Consider the following 13,870-nt stretch of genomic DNA (forward strand, 5'->3'; position numbering starts at 1 on the left):
TGGGGGGAACTAGAGCAGAACACTATGTAGAGAGATTTGAAGGTAATTTAAACTACAGACTAATATGTTACTGACATTTAACCACTACAGTCTCAACTATTTGTTGGAATCCTTTCAGTTTGTAGCCAGGAGAAAACCTGTGAGGTACTTTACAGAGGTGGTGATCCTGGATCAAGATTAGGAAGCTTTTTCCATCTACATTCCTCAGTTTGGGTCTTTATCTCCTTCAACCCTCCCCCTCTACCTGGCATCACTGCCTGTTCTCACTGGAACTCATAAGATGTCACATTGTAAACACCACTGTGCTTTGTTCCAGCCAAACCATTACAAGGCCTGAGGAACATTAACAGGCAGATGTATGGTTACAGCATGAGGTAGACTTAGAACGACCTTCCCATGAGTTGACTTATGATGATAAAATGTGTCCTCTAAGTAACTATAAGCATACTGGTGTATGTATGTGTCTCTCAAAGCATTTTGACTACATAAATACTTTAATCTAATTTTGAAATTAAGACGCAATAAACGAATAGTGGGCAACAAGAGGAAACATCGGAGGCAAGCTGTTAACGTTATTTCAGCAAATAGACGTTTTACAAAGTGCCAGGATGAGGATGACGCACCCGCACACATAAGTATACCTTTAAAACACTTGCTTATTCATTTGAAGGAATAAACCATAGGTTTATAGAATCATGCATTTATATAGATTCATCAAAGACCAATTTCAAATAGTATATAAAATATAAGGGATCTAACTAAACAAACGACTGGGGTGAGGTGTTCGTTTGCACATGCAAACAGTCAATACATGGAGCTCAATGTTGCTCTAATTCAATTGACACTTAGAACTGTAAACCATTGGATAACCCTAATGCGCTTACAAATACAATACCCATACATTTTTGATTAGCCCTGGCAGCCCTTGGCAATGGCATAAATTATAGCCACAAGTACGCAACAAAAAAACATAACGTTATGTGTAGAAAACAAACTATAAAATAATTAAAGGCCACGAAACACATGAATATAGACACACCCACTCCCCGAATTTAAACGTAACCATTATAATCACCAATGTTCCATGTTGCCTAATGGTTGCGGCGAACAATTACACATTCGTGCAACAATGTCTTGGAACACGGTTCATTTATAGACTCCCCAAAAAATGGAAATGTAATTAAAGTAGTGGCATCAAGGCAAACGTACCGTCATGTTAGTAGGACCCAGGAGGCAGTTGAGAGAAAAACAAACACTTAAAATAAAAAATATTGTTGCAATAGCCTACTCGTCCAAAAATCGAATTTTGTACTAATGTGATCGGGGTTGAATAAGTATTGCTTCAGTTTTCTACCTGCTGATCCGTTCGCTTAAAAACTTGTCTGCCTAGCAGGAAGGCTAGAAACTAAAACAAACCCCGCCATTTCTACCCCTCTTGGGTCGGTGAACTGTATCTTATCGCTCAAATATATTTTCCATTGACTATTTCAACAGAAACGGAAGATTATAGACATCATTGACACACACAACCCTTGAAAGCCACAATTTCACAACTTTTTGTTTGCCGTTTGTTAAGATGTTTTTCGTTCTGCACTCTCGCCCTGTTTGCCACTTCCTGGGCGGATCTGTAAGAATCGTTTGAGCAAAACAAGCTAACCAATCAAGTGATCAGTGGGCTGCTCAGAGCATTTGAATATTGAAATATAGACTGTACACTGCCAAAAAAATGACACCTACTTCCAGACCACATAGCTTCTACTAAAATACACATTACAGCATTTATGACATTCCTTAGTTGAGTAGCTAAGATTATTTATGCTAACTCGGTCAAATCTTGGGAGGCTATTTTACGCCGATTCTCATGCAAAACGTTTATTAAACGGTGTCACACGGGAGTGACCAACCCTGCATTTGTCCAATAGAAACTCTCGTTTTAGTTGAAAAACGTTCCTAACTTTTTGGACTAGTGATTACACCCCAGGCCAAGAATTTGAAACACATGCCCCAGCAGCCCACAATTGACAATGCTCACTCTATGAAACGCCAGTAGGATTCAGGTGAAAGAAACAGACCTACAACCCACGGGCATACTTCAAAGTCTGAATTAAATGTAGGAATGTTAAAATAAAGCATTGAAGTCACACTGCGTTTGAATTGAACAGAGAAGCCCTATACCAGTTTATAAAAGCAGTTTATAGCAACTTCTAGAATTCATAACCTGAATAAATGGACAGATATGTGTTTGTAACATTGTAAACAAAATAGACTGCATGCAGGAGGAAAGCATTGTAAAACTAAACTTTCAGATTAGATATACTGTACACTAATAAGCATGTGCGTAAATAAATACTAGATGTTGACCATTATTCAAATCAGCAACAGGGCAATAAATATTAAAGACACAAAAGCCATTTTATAATAGGATCGGAGAAGGAAGTTTGGATGTGGACAGGTGAATGTTTACTCTGGCCTTTTCTCAATTGGATTTGCTCAACTTCTGCATCCTCTCTCACCTCCTTTTGAAAAAGGTAATCGATGAGAGGCAGTGTAGAGAGGGGACGTGTAGAATGTATAGATACAATTATATATTGTTTTTGAACATGTGCATGCTTTTCTCCTCAGACAAAACGAAAGCTGGTTCAAAGGGGGTGCGGCAGATTTCAAAACTCCTCTGCGAAGGACTCTGGTAGGATACACATGACTATCGTCAATGGAAGGTGGCTATCGAGGTGGGAAGGACACTCTTCTGTTCGCCTACTGACAAATTGACATCTCCTCAACCACAACGGTTTCCGGATCACGGAGGAGAAAGGATGAAGGACAGAATTTTTACCCAAATGAGAAAAGGCATATACATGCCATGCCCCTTAGTAGAGGAAGTTTAGTTTATGTAAACTGAAGGAAACATAGACTGATGACCTGTGTACATGGGACACCTTCTGCATTAAATTAGACAACCTCCATAAAGAGAATATACAATTTGATAAAGGCTACAGAAAGCACACACAAGTAGACCTGTACCTGCATTTGTTCCAAAGAAGAGCTATGTTGTGCCCTCCAAGGACTGGCCTCCTCCTCTATAGTGGGGCTGCTGGGCCTCTGTAAAGGATGAGATTGTAATTATTAGTGTAAATGTTTCTGGTGCTTTGTGGTGTAAAACTGAGCAGGTCAAGCATAACACATCAACCCTGTAACCCATAGAGAGACAGGCTACACATTTTTAACAATGTCATTTTTTGTGAAGTTTGCATTCAATTGTCACTCCGTGTTGCACACAACAAGCTTCCATTCCCCCTGTCACAAGTGGATTTATGGCTGATTTAAGATGGAGGATGAAATCGTCAACCCGGTTACTTTATTTGGCACTTAGCCTCTTGGGAGAACTACTTTTTTATGAAGTTGAACATGTGCTCTTTATGACAGAATGTTAAAATGAGGTGAAATAAAATGTTTATTTTGACCAAGTTACAGTACACTTCTCAAAGGCACTAAATTGGCAGAACAACTCACCTGCATGTGCAAAGAGGTGGACGAGTGTACTCGAGACAGTCTACCACTGCTGCCATTATGCCATTCTATGTGGTTTCTCTCTAGGTCCCCTGAGTCATCTAGCCACTCTCTGGAGGGATGCTTGGAGAGGGAGTGGCTAAAACATCACACACGTGACATTAGATACAACATATTAATACGGAAAAAACTGTCAGTGACACAATGCTGATGTCACAGGTGAAATACAGAGGGAGAAACCACTTACAACTACCTCTTACAGCATTACATTGCGGACAACAATGGAAAACCCTAACCTTGCTGGTTTGAAGAGCTCCTGTCTCCCTGAGGGTGGGTTTGGAGTCTGTCCAACATGACCATGCTGCTCCCTTTGGAGGACAGGTTTGACCTTTGGTAGATCGGCCATCATGGCGTACTCCTCCCTACTCCTCTCTGTTGACTCCCCCGACAACTGGCCAGATTCCGAGGACTCCATGGAACTCTGGGACGAGGTGTGCCTTTGCATCTGAGGGGAGGGACTTAGGTTGCGGTTGGTCAATCCTTTTGTGTTTGGGGAGGAGCTACGAGTCTCCAGACCCTGCCTACTACTGCTACTCCTAGTGGTTTCCCAAGTGACAGCAGAGGCCCTCTGAGAGGGGGCAGATGTTTCGTTCTCTCTGCCCTCCCTGGATAGGGAGGTGCTATGTAGGAAGTCGGTGGAGCCTCGCCAGGTGCCAGGGGAGGGGTTAGAGTCAGGCCAAGCATCACCGTAACTGTTTTGTCTCTGGTAAGAGAGGCTGGAGTCACCACCACTGGTGGTTTTCCTGAAGAGTGACTGACCTGGTGGGTCATTGCCTCTTTTGGATGGTGAGGAGTTGTGACTGTCACCGCTCCGACCGCTGAGGGCCCCACTCTTCTCAGATTTGTGCAGTAGTGATTGGCCGGGGGTGTCACGGCCCCTACTTAAAGGGGAGGGGCTACGACTACCACGACTTTGACATCTGACAGAGCTGTTTGTCTCTGATTTACAAAGCAGTGATTGGCCAGGGGCATCATATCCCTTTCTCAAAGGGGAGGAGCTTCGACTGTCTCGACTTTGACTATTCAGAAAGTTTTTGGATTCACTTTTGCACAGTGATGACTGGCTCGGGGTATCATAGCCTCTCCTAGAGGGAGAGGGGGTAGGACGATCACGAGTTTGACTTCTGACAGAGCTGTTTGTCTCAGATTTACGAAGCAGTGATTGGCCAGGGGGATCATATCCCTTTCTCAAAGGGGAGGAGCTTCGACTGTCTCGACCTTGACTATTCCGGTAGCTGTTGGATTCACTTTTGCGCAGAGGTGTCTGGCTAGGGGCATCATAGCCTTTCCTAGAGGGAGAGGAGCTTCCACTGTCTCGACCATTTCCATAGCCACGTGTCTCACTTTTGCATAGCAGGAATTGACAAGGAGTGTCAAAGCCACGTCTAGAAGGTGAAGAGCTACCACTTTCATAGGCATAAACATTTAAGTCATTCCTAGAAGCTGATTTCCGCAGAGATTGTCTTTCGGCATCATAACCCTCCCTAATGGGAGAGCCACACCGGCCGCCGTGTCGACTATGACCATTGAGAGAACTGTTCGTTTCAGATTTGCGAAGGAGGGACTGGCTGGTGGCATTGTAACTCCTCAAGGGAGAAGAATTGCGACTTTCACGACCATTACCATTTATCAAGCTGTTCCCATCAGATTTGCGAAGCAGGGTTTGGTTGGAGGTGTCATAAGCCCTTCTTGAGGGAGTTAAGGAGTTACTTGTTTCAGATTTGCGGACCAGGGATTGTCTGGGGCTTTCGTAACCCCCCCTTGAAGGGGCGGAGCTTTGTGTGTCACGTCGACGACCATTTAAGGAGCTGTCTGCCTCATTCTTGCGCAATGCACTTTTAAAATCTGAAACAGAGTTGACCTGTGGTATGGAACTAACTGAACTGGCCATCGATATTACATTTTTATTCAAGCCTCTAATATCAACACCTCGTCCAAAAGAGCTCTGGGGGGGACCTCTAGAAGTCTGGTCCCACCCCTGAGACCAGCCCTCAGAGTCTAAGCCCCGTCTGTTGAGGGAGGTGGTACATTCACTTCGTTTGAATGGGGAGGTGTTTCGTAAGGGTGAAGAGGAGCGGGACAGAGAGGAGCTTTGTCTCGATGCATTTAACTTCCCAGACTCCTGATAGGAAGGGGAGTTTCTTCTACTGTATGAGCTGTTGAAACCCCTCCGGTTAGTGGAGGCCAGGGATTCTGCTATCTTAAAAGGGGTGGGGCTTGGGGAGCGAGGGCCCACCTGAGCCTCAACCTCAATGGTGAGATCAAATGCATCAGGAGGTTCAGGGATTTCCAGAGGCAGGTCTAGGTTTAGTATCTCTGGGTTTAACCTCTCTGAGGCCAGCCCCAGGTTAGGGTTCCTGAAGGGGATGGTAGCTTTGGGCTCAGGGCTCCGGTTGCTGTAGAGGGGGTGTCCCCTCTCTGAATGGCGGTAAACGGGTGGGGGGCTCTGATCCCTGAGAGAACGGGCACCTTTCGCCCTCCCCAGAGAGAAGTAGCCACTTTCACGATTCCTTTCTTCTTTTAACCCTAAAAAAGAAAAACACTCCATCACATGGTATACTAAACGCTGTTATTAGTGATACATTCCAAGTAGTTGTAAGGATGTCCACAACACAGTTCTACAAGATACTTCCACACTACTATCAATAAGTCCCACCTCAACTCATGATATTGAACACAGGTACCTGACAACATCATCATGTAAATAACACCTATGAATGTAATAGGATACAGTTGAAGTTGGAAGTTTACATACACCTTAACCAAATACATTTAAACTCAGTTTTTCACAATTCCTGACAATTAATCATAGTAACAATTCCCTGTTTAAGGTCAGTTAGGATCGCCCCTTAATTTTAAGAATGTGAAATGTCAGAATAATAGTTGAATGAATGATTAATTTAAGCTTTTATTTTCTTTCATCACATTCCCAGTGGGTCAGAAGTTTACATACACTCAATTAGTATTTGGTAGCAAGGCCTTTAAATTGTTTAGCTTGTGTCAAACATTTCGGGTAGCCTTCCACAAGCTTCCCACAATAAGTTGGGTGAATTTTGGACCATTCCTCCTGACAGAGGTGGTGTGACTGTGTCAGGTTTGTAGGCCTCCTTGTTCGGACACACTTTTTCAGTTCTGCCCACACATTTTCTATAGGATTGAGGTCAGGGCTTTGTGATGGCCACTCCAATACCTTGACATTGTTGTCCTTTTTTGTTGCCATTTTGCCACAACTTTGGAAGTATGCTTGGTGTCATTGTCCATTTGGAAGACCCATTGTAACCAAGATTTCCTGACTGATGTCTTGAGATGTTGCTTCAATATATCCACATACATTTCCAGCCGCATGATGCCATCTATTTTGTGAAGTGCACCAGTCCCTCCTGCAGCAAAAGCACCCACACATCATGATACTGCCACCCCCGTACTTCACAGTTGGGATGATGTTCTTCGGCTTGCAAGCCTCCCCCTTTTTCCTCCAAACATAATTATTATTCATCATCATTTTTGGCAAACAATTCTATTTTTGTTTCATCAGACTAGAGGACATTTCTCCAAAAAGTAAGATCTTTGTCCCCATGTGCAGTTGCAAACCATAATCTGGCTTTTTTATGGCGGTTTTGGAGCAGTGGCCTTGCAGAGCAGCCTTTCAGGTTATGTCGATATAGGACTCGTTTTACTGTGGATATACATTGCCTTGCGAAAGTATTCAGCACCCTTGAACTTTGCGACCTTTTGCCACATTTCAGGCTTCAAACATAAAGATATAAAACTGTATTTTTTTGTGAAGAATCAACAACAAGTGGGACACAATCATGAAGTGGAACGACATTTATTGGATATTTCAAACTTTTTTAACAAATCAAAAACTGAAAAATCGGGCGTGCAAAATTATTCAGCCCCCTTAAGTTAATAATTTGTAGCGCCACCTTTTGCTGCGATTACAGCTGTAAGGTGTTTGGAAATTGTTCTCAAGAATGAACCAGACTTGTGGAAGTCTACAATATTTTCTCTGAGGACTTGGCTGATTTCTTTTGATTTTCCCATGATGTCAAGCAAAGAGGCACTGAGTTTGAAGGTAGGCCTTGAAATACATCCACAGGTACACCTCCAATTGACTCAAATTATGTCAATTAGCCTATCAGAAGCTTCTAAATCCATGACATAATTTTTTTGAATTTTCCAAGCTGTTTAAAGGCACAGTCAACTTAGTGTATGTAAACTTCTGACCCACTGGAATTGTGATACAGTGAATTATAAGTGAAATAATCTGTCTGTAAACAATTGTTAGAAAAATTACTTATGTCATGCACAAAGTAGATGTCCTAACCAACTTGCCAAAACTATAGTTTGATAACAAGACATTTGTGGTTGAAAAACTAGTTTTAATGATTCTAACCTAAATGCGTGTAAACGTCCGACTTCAACTGTACATGTGGTTAAGTGCAGTCCTCACCTGAGTGTCTGCCAATCCTGCCCCTGCTGTTGTCCTCCTCCATCCAGGCTTTGGGGTTGGTTCGGTGGGGTGGTGGGTCCAGGCGGGTCATGGTGAGGTGGGTTGAGTGGTGCCGGAGAGGCAGGTAGTCGTCCTCTGCACTGATGGAGCCACTGAGATCAGCGTAGACACTCTGGTCCCGACAGCTGGAAGAGGAGATGGTGATATAATGTTGGAGAGAGGAAGAGAATGAGGGAGTGAGAAAGTATATATATTGTCCCTCTATAATTGCAATATAAGGCTCATTGACTACTTGGGTTACAAAGCATGCTCAATGAGCTTCTTGTTTGACGTTCTTTGTACCTAGTTCGTAAATGACATTTCCCCCCTGCAAAATACCTAAATATAAAGCCCAATGAAATGGCAAGTCTCCAAAGATATCTCAACACAAGTGCATAGAGTGAACAAACATGATTTTGTGCTAAACACTTCTCCTTAGTGGAGCTTCTATCTCAGACACACACTAGAGCCAATAGATTCTGAAGAGAACCTGTCAGTGCTGTCGTTGTCTCCGTCACAGATGTAGAGGTCACAGTCAGGGCTCAGGATGTATAAGGAGCTTTCCTCGTAACCCAGCTGATCTCCGCTGACATCACAGTAGCTGCTCACCACTGACAGGCCATCAGAGTCCTCCTGATAGGTCAACGAGAACACACATACCACTCACAACATACGGCAAACAAAAACAGAACATCAGCCAATAGAGCTACAGGTGACTTAATGTATTGAAGTGTAATACCATGTTAACTAGCACTCTCTGCAATTGTCAGTAATTCTGGTTAAACGAAATTCAATGTCCATTTTCACAAAAAAACAAATAGCAGACACTGACAAATACTGTTTGTACTATGAGAGAAAAGCAAACACTGACAAGATATGACAATGAGCAGCCATAGAAACTAAACGTTTTGTTGGAACTAGCACAATTTAACTCACTAAGCCTGCAATGCCTCATTCATTTACAGATACATATTAACAATGAACACAGGTTTAACACAGTCATCATTATCAAACCTGAACGCAACACCTCCAAGTCTCTCTTTATAGATTAATTTCCATATGGGGAAGTTCATGAATAATCTCCCCTCTGTCTCACTCCTCTGTTCCTCAAGACGTTCCTCTCATACTCACACGTTCTGTCTGTCTCTCGATTAGAGTTGCACCGTTGTAACTCTACCTAGACAGTAGTTCTCCTCATTATTATTTCATAGCAGTTTTTTTCTTGACATATACAACCCTCCTCTGGGTTGTCTTAAAATACACATTCTCATCTTCAGTTTGACTTGAATTAATGGCAATATCAACAACAACTTTATAATATTATAGTACAAGGTAGGTATACAAAAGGTATTGCAATGTAACACAGCAATGAAAAGCAATGAGATAAGATCTGACTTCCACAAAATGTATATTTGCCTAATTTGTGGCGATCAAAGGCAAAACAAGGAGAGTGCTATGCTACCAATTAACAGTCGTGGCCTCATAAATGAATGTGCCTTTGCAATGACATACTATGTGTAGATGTGGGCCGACCGGTGCTTTCTGTAACCTGCCATCATGTATAATGTTACCAGTGATTCCCAAAAGGGCAGTAAATGATCTCCCTTCATTCATTTGTAATGGGAGCATCCTCTTCACCGCCCTCTTTGTATCTATTTTCCCTCATACGTTCCTCCTTATTCACTACACTCAACACAGGGTCATGCCTCACCAACGTCTGTTACTGAGCACATTGTAGTGAATTCAGCACTGGGTGTTACTGGTTAAATGGAGTAGCTTCCCCTTCCGGAACGAAAAAGTCTGCTAGCCAAAGTTTAAGTAGACTCAAAGTCAACATTACCACTCAGCCATTTCCCTTACTTTCTCTCGTGTATTGATCCTTGACTGTCTGACCTCAATGTAGATCTGAGCCTTTCCCTGACCCCATATCTTACCTTCCACCTGTCTGTATAGGCCCAGATAATCACTCACCACTCTTCTAGTCCCCTCTCCCTCTGTCTTGGCACTGGTATCCCTCTCCACGGCCTGTGGTGCTGGTGGAGGTCCAGTGGCTTGCCCTGGCTCCTTCTCCACTGCGAGGTTCTGCTGTGGTGTTTCGGCTGTACCCGTGCCTGTACTCGTGCCCGAGTGTAGGTGCTTCTGGCGCAGGCAGTCGTGGCAGCGGGAGGAGTCGAAGATGTTGGGCTGAAACTTGGGACAGATAAGGTCATCGCCGGAGAGGGGCATGGCGCGGCAAGAGGTGGCAGGCACTCACTCATCGCACCCCTCTGAGAACACTGAGGAACAACACAGGCTGTAAAGGCAGATAAAACCAAACACAGTATTTAATAATGAGCCTAAAACACCACAAAGTAGAAAAGGTGGTTGTGGTAAAACAGTAGTACCAGTAGTAATTCAGGGAAAATTGTAGATTTCAAAAGAATATACAGTAGTCTATGAGGAGAAAAAAACAGCTAAAACCCTTTCAACATTTCTATGAAATGTACACAGTGTAAGACATTGAAGCAATGCTGTAGCATATTTGATCCACAAGGGCCATTATTTCATGGTTAGTGTGATAAAACGGAACAGGTAAGCTAAGTGAAAACTAATTACACAAGAGGATATAGTGAAACACAATACAGAAAGGAGGATTATAGAAGTCTTTCCAGCATATTATATCATTACTAAACGTCACTGAAAGCACTTGGTAACATCCCAATTTAAAAACATTTCAGCAATGAAAATCTAAATACAAGTCAAAGTCTTGAATAATTCATCGCTAGATTTCATAATGTATATTATTTTCCATTGAATTATTCTCTTCTGAATTTGAGAGGAAGAGGTTTTCAACGATACCTGACAGAAGAGTCCTCAGCCGTCAGTTAAACTGAGAATATGCCATTTAGAGAAAGATACTATACTGTCCATCTGACCCCCGGCACATGCCTCTTCCTCTGCTCACAATCCCCCTGAGGCTCTTACTCTTACATGGATCTGATTGGCTGTTCCGACAATGGATGAAACTGATGCACTTCTGACTGCCATGTTGGCTCTGCTTAACTTTACAGAGAACCTATCAGTCTGCCAGATCTAGAACCAATATGGAGTCAGTTGCATGACAGTTACTCTATTGAAGGTTGTATTAGATATCATGAGCTTTAGAAAGCAAAATGAACTGCTTGTGACAGATGGCCCGCGTTAGCTCAGGTTAGTGTAAATAAATAAACACTGCCAAGGTATGAGAATAGCATACATTAAAATCCTTGATTATACAGCATTTCTTGAAATCAATCAAACAAATGGGGGCATAGGGGTACTATGTCTAGAAATACACACGTAAAGATCTATTCTCTGATGCTCTGAAGAGGATGTTGACTGAGGAGTCAGGTTTCCTATCAAACAATAGGCTATAGAACTAGAGGGATTCACAAACTATAGGTTTATACAAGGATATAAACGCTACAAAAATATTAAAGCAAGTGATTCGTATATATTCTTTTCTTTTAATCAAACTTTGAGCATATACACATTGTATGAAATACAACATTACCAAAGCAGTTAGCATATAAACAAACATGTTGAAAGGAGAGAGCCTAACAAAGGAAACAGACAGGTCGAGTCCAATTGGTTAAAACAAAACAGTGTTTGAAACGGCCGCTCTGAATCGAGCAGACATTGGCTTTCAATGAGAATGAATATGTGCAGTTTGTGTATTTGTGATTTTGTTTGCTCCGTAGACTTTCCAAAGTGGTACCATACAAACTCTAAATGTCTATCATGGCTGCTTAAGATCCTGATCAAACAAAGAGGCCAGACAGACCCTTACACTGCAAATCTATTTTGTTCATAACTCTCAGTCCTTGTGATGTACCCTCTTCCCAGTCAGTCTGCGTCTTTGCTTCTTGCTGGTCCTCCCAACTCTGTTCTTCTCAATTCTGCCTTTCTTGTCTGTGGCACCTGGCTTCTTGTCTGTTGGCCGGCCTCGTCCTTTGCCTTCCTGCTTCCCTTTCCTGCTTCCCTTCCGCTGCGTCTGGTGAGCGTGGAGCGAGGCGTTCAGTGAGCAGATTCTGCAGAGAGGGAGGAGGGGGGATAATAACGTGTGAGAATAACTTGCCACCACACTGCTCATATTGTTATATAGGCATCATATTAGACTGAATTAGCTGTCAGAACTGAATACAGAATGAGAATAGAACAGGACTTGGGGGCTCATTACTATTCATTAGCAGGGCATATAGCACAGTTGTTGAGGAATAATGCAATTTGCATAAATTATTACCCGCTTTTTAAAATCCTCCAGTGATTATGACCATTATCAATAACACATAAAATGTTATTGATAGACACGTCAAATGACACATTTTCATTTTTTTGGATATGAAGCCACAAATTGTGCATTCAAATATTTTAACTATTATTGACAAGGAAAGAGTACAAGTGTTTTTCATTAAATGTGAGTGAAGATAAACACAACATACTTTTTATTGAGGATGGGATTCCCAGATTTCTTTGGCATAGCGCCCATTTTCTCCTGCTCCTCAACCACCTCCTCCTCCTCACCATCCTCAGTAACCTACAAAAGAAAATGTACAGTTTGAATATCTTTCAGAGAAACTTTTTCCAAACACAAGGGACGTGGAAATCTGAAACAAACGCTTTACCTGATTGGTTGCTGGTGCAAAGAGGCTGGCCCCTGTGAGGTCAAGGTCACTGATGGTTGTTACGGTAACAGTATGGTTGGGGTGATCGTACTGTACAGACTCGGTTGTGCCCGTTATCACATCCTCCAATTCATCTTCTTCATCATCATCATCCTCATCTGTGGAGAATTAACCATAACAATAAGAGTAAGTAATCAGAAGAAATGAATTCACACTACATGTTTACTTCTGGTTAAACCTGAAATCGCAGATAAGGGCAAGTGAAGGCATCCAACCATATTCTGTCAAGCTTGGCTGACATGTTTGATTATTTCGCTCAAACTCACCGAGAGCCTCTTTTCTTTCCTGCAGCAACTTCAAATACTCCTTGTGTCTCTGGAATTAAAGAGTAAATATGATTCATGCCCCCTTCTGTCCACATTGTTAGTATTCCCTTCATCAAAAACGCTACTAAAGTGACAAGTTTTACACACCATGTCTACTTAACACTTAAATGAAATATTGTTCCTTCTCTTAGCCGGTGTTTACCTCTTCTCTGACTCTCTTCTGCTCCTCCTTTATCTTGTTCTGGATTTCCACCACTGCTGCTTTCCTCCTCTCCACCTTTCTCTTGTGGAATCCTGTCAGATAATCCCTGCAGGAGATACGATAAGTCAAACAGATGAGTACATTCATGACAAGTCACTTGTCGTCACTTTCTTGTATTCACCAATACTTAACTACTGACAGGATTAATGGGAACTTGGCAAACCAATTAGAGGTGCACTAAACACATTTCTCAAAGACAGAGAGGCAGGATGATGTGGCTTATGATTCTCTATCAACGATGATGGCATATCATACAAGCTGACCATGTAAATGAGACCTACCTAGCAATCTAGCTAGTTTAGCCAGAGATGCTCTATAGTTAGCTAACGTTAGCTTGCTATGCGTTGGGACTCCTGTGCTGTTTATAATATGCCAAACTCACTGTCGCTCGTTATCGTTGAACATGACCACACATTTTTCTCTTTTCTTAGATCCAGGTTTAAATTTATCATGCTTCCCCTTTTCCTTTTTGTTCCAGTTCTTCAAGTTTTTCATTTTGAGAACACGTGAGCTTGTTTTTCAGCTGGCTTTTTGCTTCAGAATATCCTGCTTTGTATGTGCATCATACAATGTGGTCCGA

At 42.3% G+C, this 13,870-nt stretch overlaps 3 protein-coding genes across 5 annotated transcripts in view; all 3 read right to left on the minus strand.

Annotated features, from left to right (window-relative positions):
• Positions 1-4,203, minus strand: part of triobpb (TRIO and F-actin binding protein b) — a 24,518-nt gene extending 20,315 nt beyond the window's left edge. For 2 of the 3 annotated variants that reach the window (XM_046307153.1, XM_046307152.1), the window contains exons 1-3: positions 3,804-4,203; positions 3,511-3,646; positions 3,022-3,099 (exon numbers count right to left, since the gene is read on the minus strand). In XM_046307153.1, coding sequence (XP_046163109.1) covers positions 3,022-3,099; positions 3,511-3,646; positions 3,804-4,012 — 423 coding nt within the window. In that variant the 5' untranslated portion in view covers positions 4,013-4,203. Of the gene's footprint in view, positions 1-1,209; positions 1,653-3,021; positions 3,100-3,510; positions 3,647-3,803 lie in introns of those variants that run through there. The other variant, XM_046307154.1, reaches the window with a different exon arrangement.
• LOC123999051 (serine/arginine repetitive matrix protein 2-like) lies at positions 4,042-8,188 on the minus strand. The gene is made up of 3 exons (XM_046304399.1): positions 8,021-8,188; positions 4,327-6,093; positions 4,042-4,103 (listed from the first exon to the last, which is right to left on the minus strand). Exons 1-3 carry the CDS (start codon positions 8,109-8,111, stop codon positions 4,042-4,044), a joined length of 1,920 nt encoding a protein of 639 aa, XP_046160355.1. The 5' UTR covers positions 8,112-8,188.
• Positions 8,189-11,524: 3,336 nt separating this feature from the next.
• Positions 11,525-13,866, minus strand: LOC124000144 (nucleolar protein 12-like). Its single transcript, XM_046306320.1, has 6 exons — positions 13,673-13,866; positions 13,231-13,336; positions 13,029-13,077; positions 12,703-12,860; positions 12,520-12,614; positions 11,525-12,108 (listed from the first exon to the last, which is right to left on the minus strand). Exons 1-6 carry the CDS (start codon positions 13,783-13,785, stop codon positions 11,895-11,897), a joined length of 735 nt encoding a protein of 244 aa, XP_046162276.1. The 5' UTR covers positions 13,786-13,866; the 3' UTR covers positions 11,525-11,894.
• Positions 13,867-13,870: the final 4 nt, after the last annotated feature.

This window comes from Oncorhynchus gorbuscha, linkage group LG16, assembly GCF_021184085.1.
Source record: "Oncorhynchus gorbuscha isolate QuinsamMale2020 ecotype Even-year linkage group LG16, OgorEven_v1.0, whole genome shotgun sequence".
Classification (NCBI taxonomy): Eukaryota; Metazoa; Chordata; class Actinopteri; order Salmoniformes; family Salmonidae; genus Oncorhynchus; species Oncorhynchus gorbuscha.

What these genes read in the sequence shown, in the direction of transcription:
- LOC123999051 (XM_046304399.1), bottom strand. Translation starts at nt 8,111, where the DNA reads ATGACCCGCCTGGACCCACCACCCCACCGAACCAACCCCAAAGCCTGG. An exon ending in CAGGATTGGCAGACACTCAG is followed by an intron (nt 6,094 to 8,020) that starts GTGAGGACTGCA and finishes TTTCTTTTTTAG; the next exon opens with GGTTAAAAGAAGAAAGGAAT. An exon ending in AAGAGGCAATGACCCACCAG is followed by an intron (nt 4,104 to 4,326) that starts GTCAGTCACTCT and finishes GGAAACCACTAG; the next exon opens with GAGTAGCAGTAGTAGGCAGG.
- LOC124000144 (XM_046306320.1), bottom strand. Translation starts at nt 13,785, where the DNA reads ATGAAAAACTTGAAGAACTGGAACAAAAAGGAAAAGGGGAAGCATGAT. An exon ending in TTCAACGATAACGAGCGACA is followed by an intron (nt 13,337 to 13,672) that starts GTGAGTTTGGCA and finishes TATCTCCTGCAG; the next exon opens with GGATTATCTGACAGGATTCC. An exon ending in GGAAAGAAAAGAGGCTCTCG is followed by an intron (nt 12,861 to 13,028) that starts GTGAGTTTGAGC and finishes AATTCTCCACAG; the next exon opens with ATGAGGATGATGATGATGAA.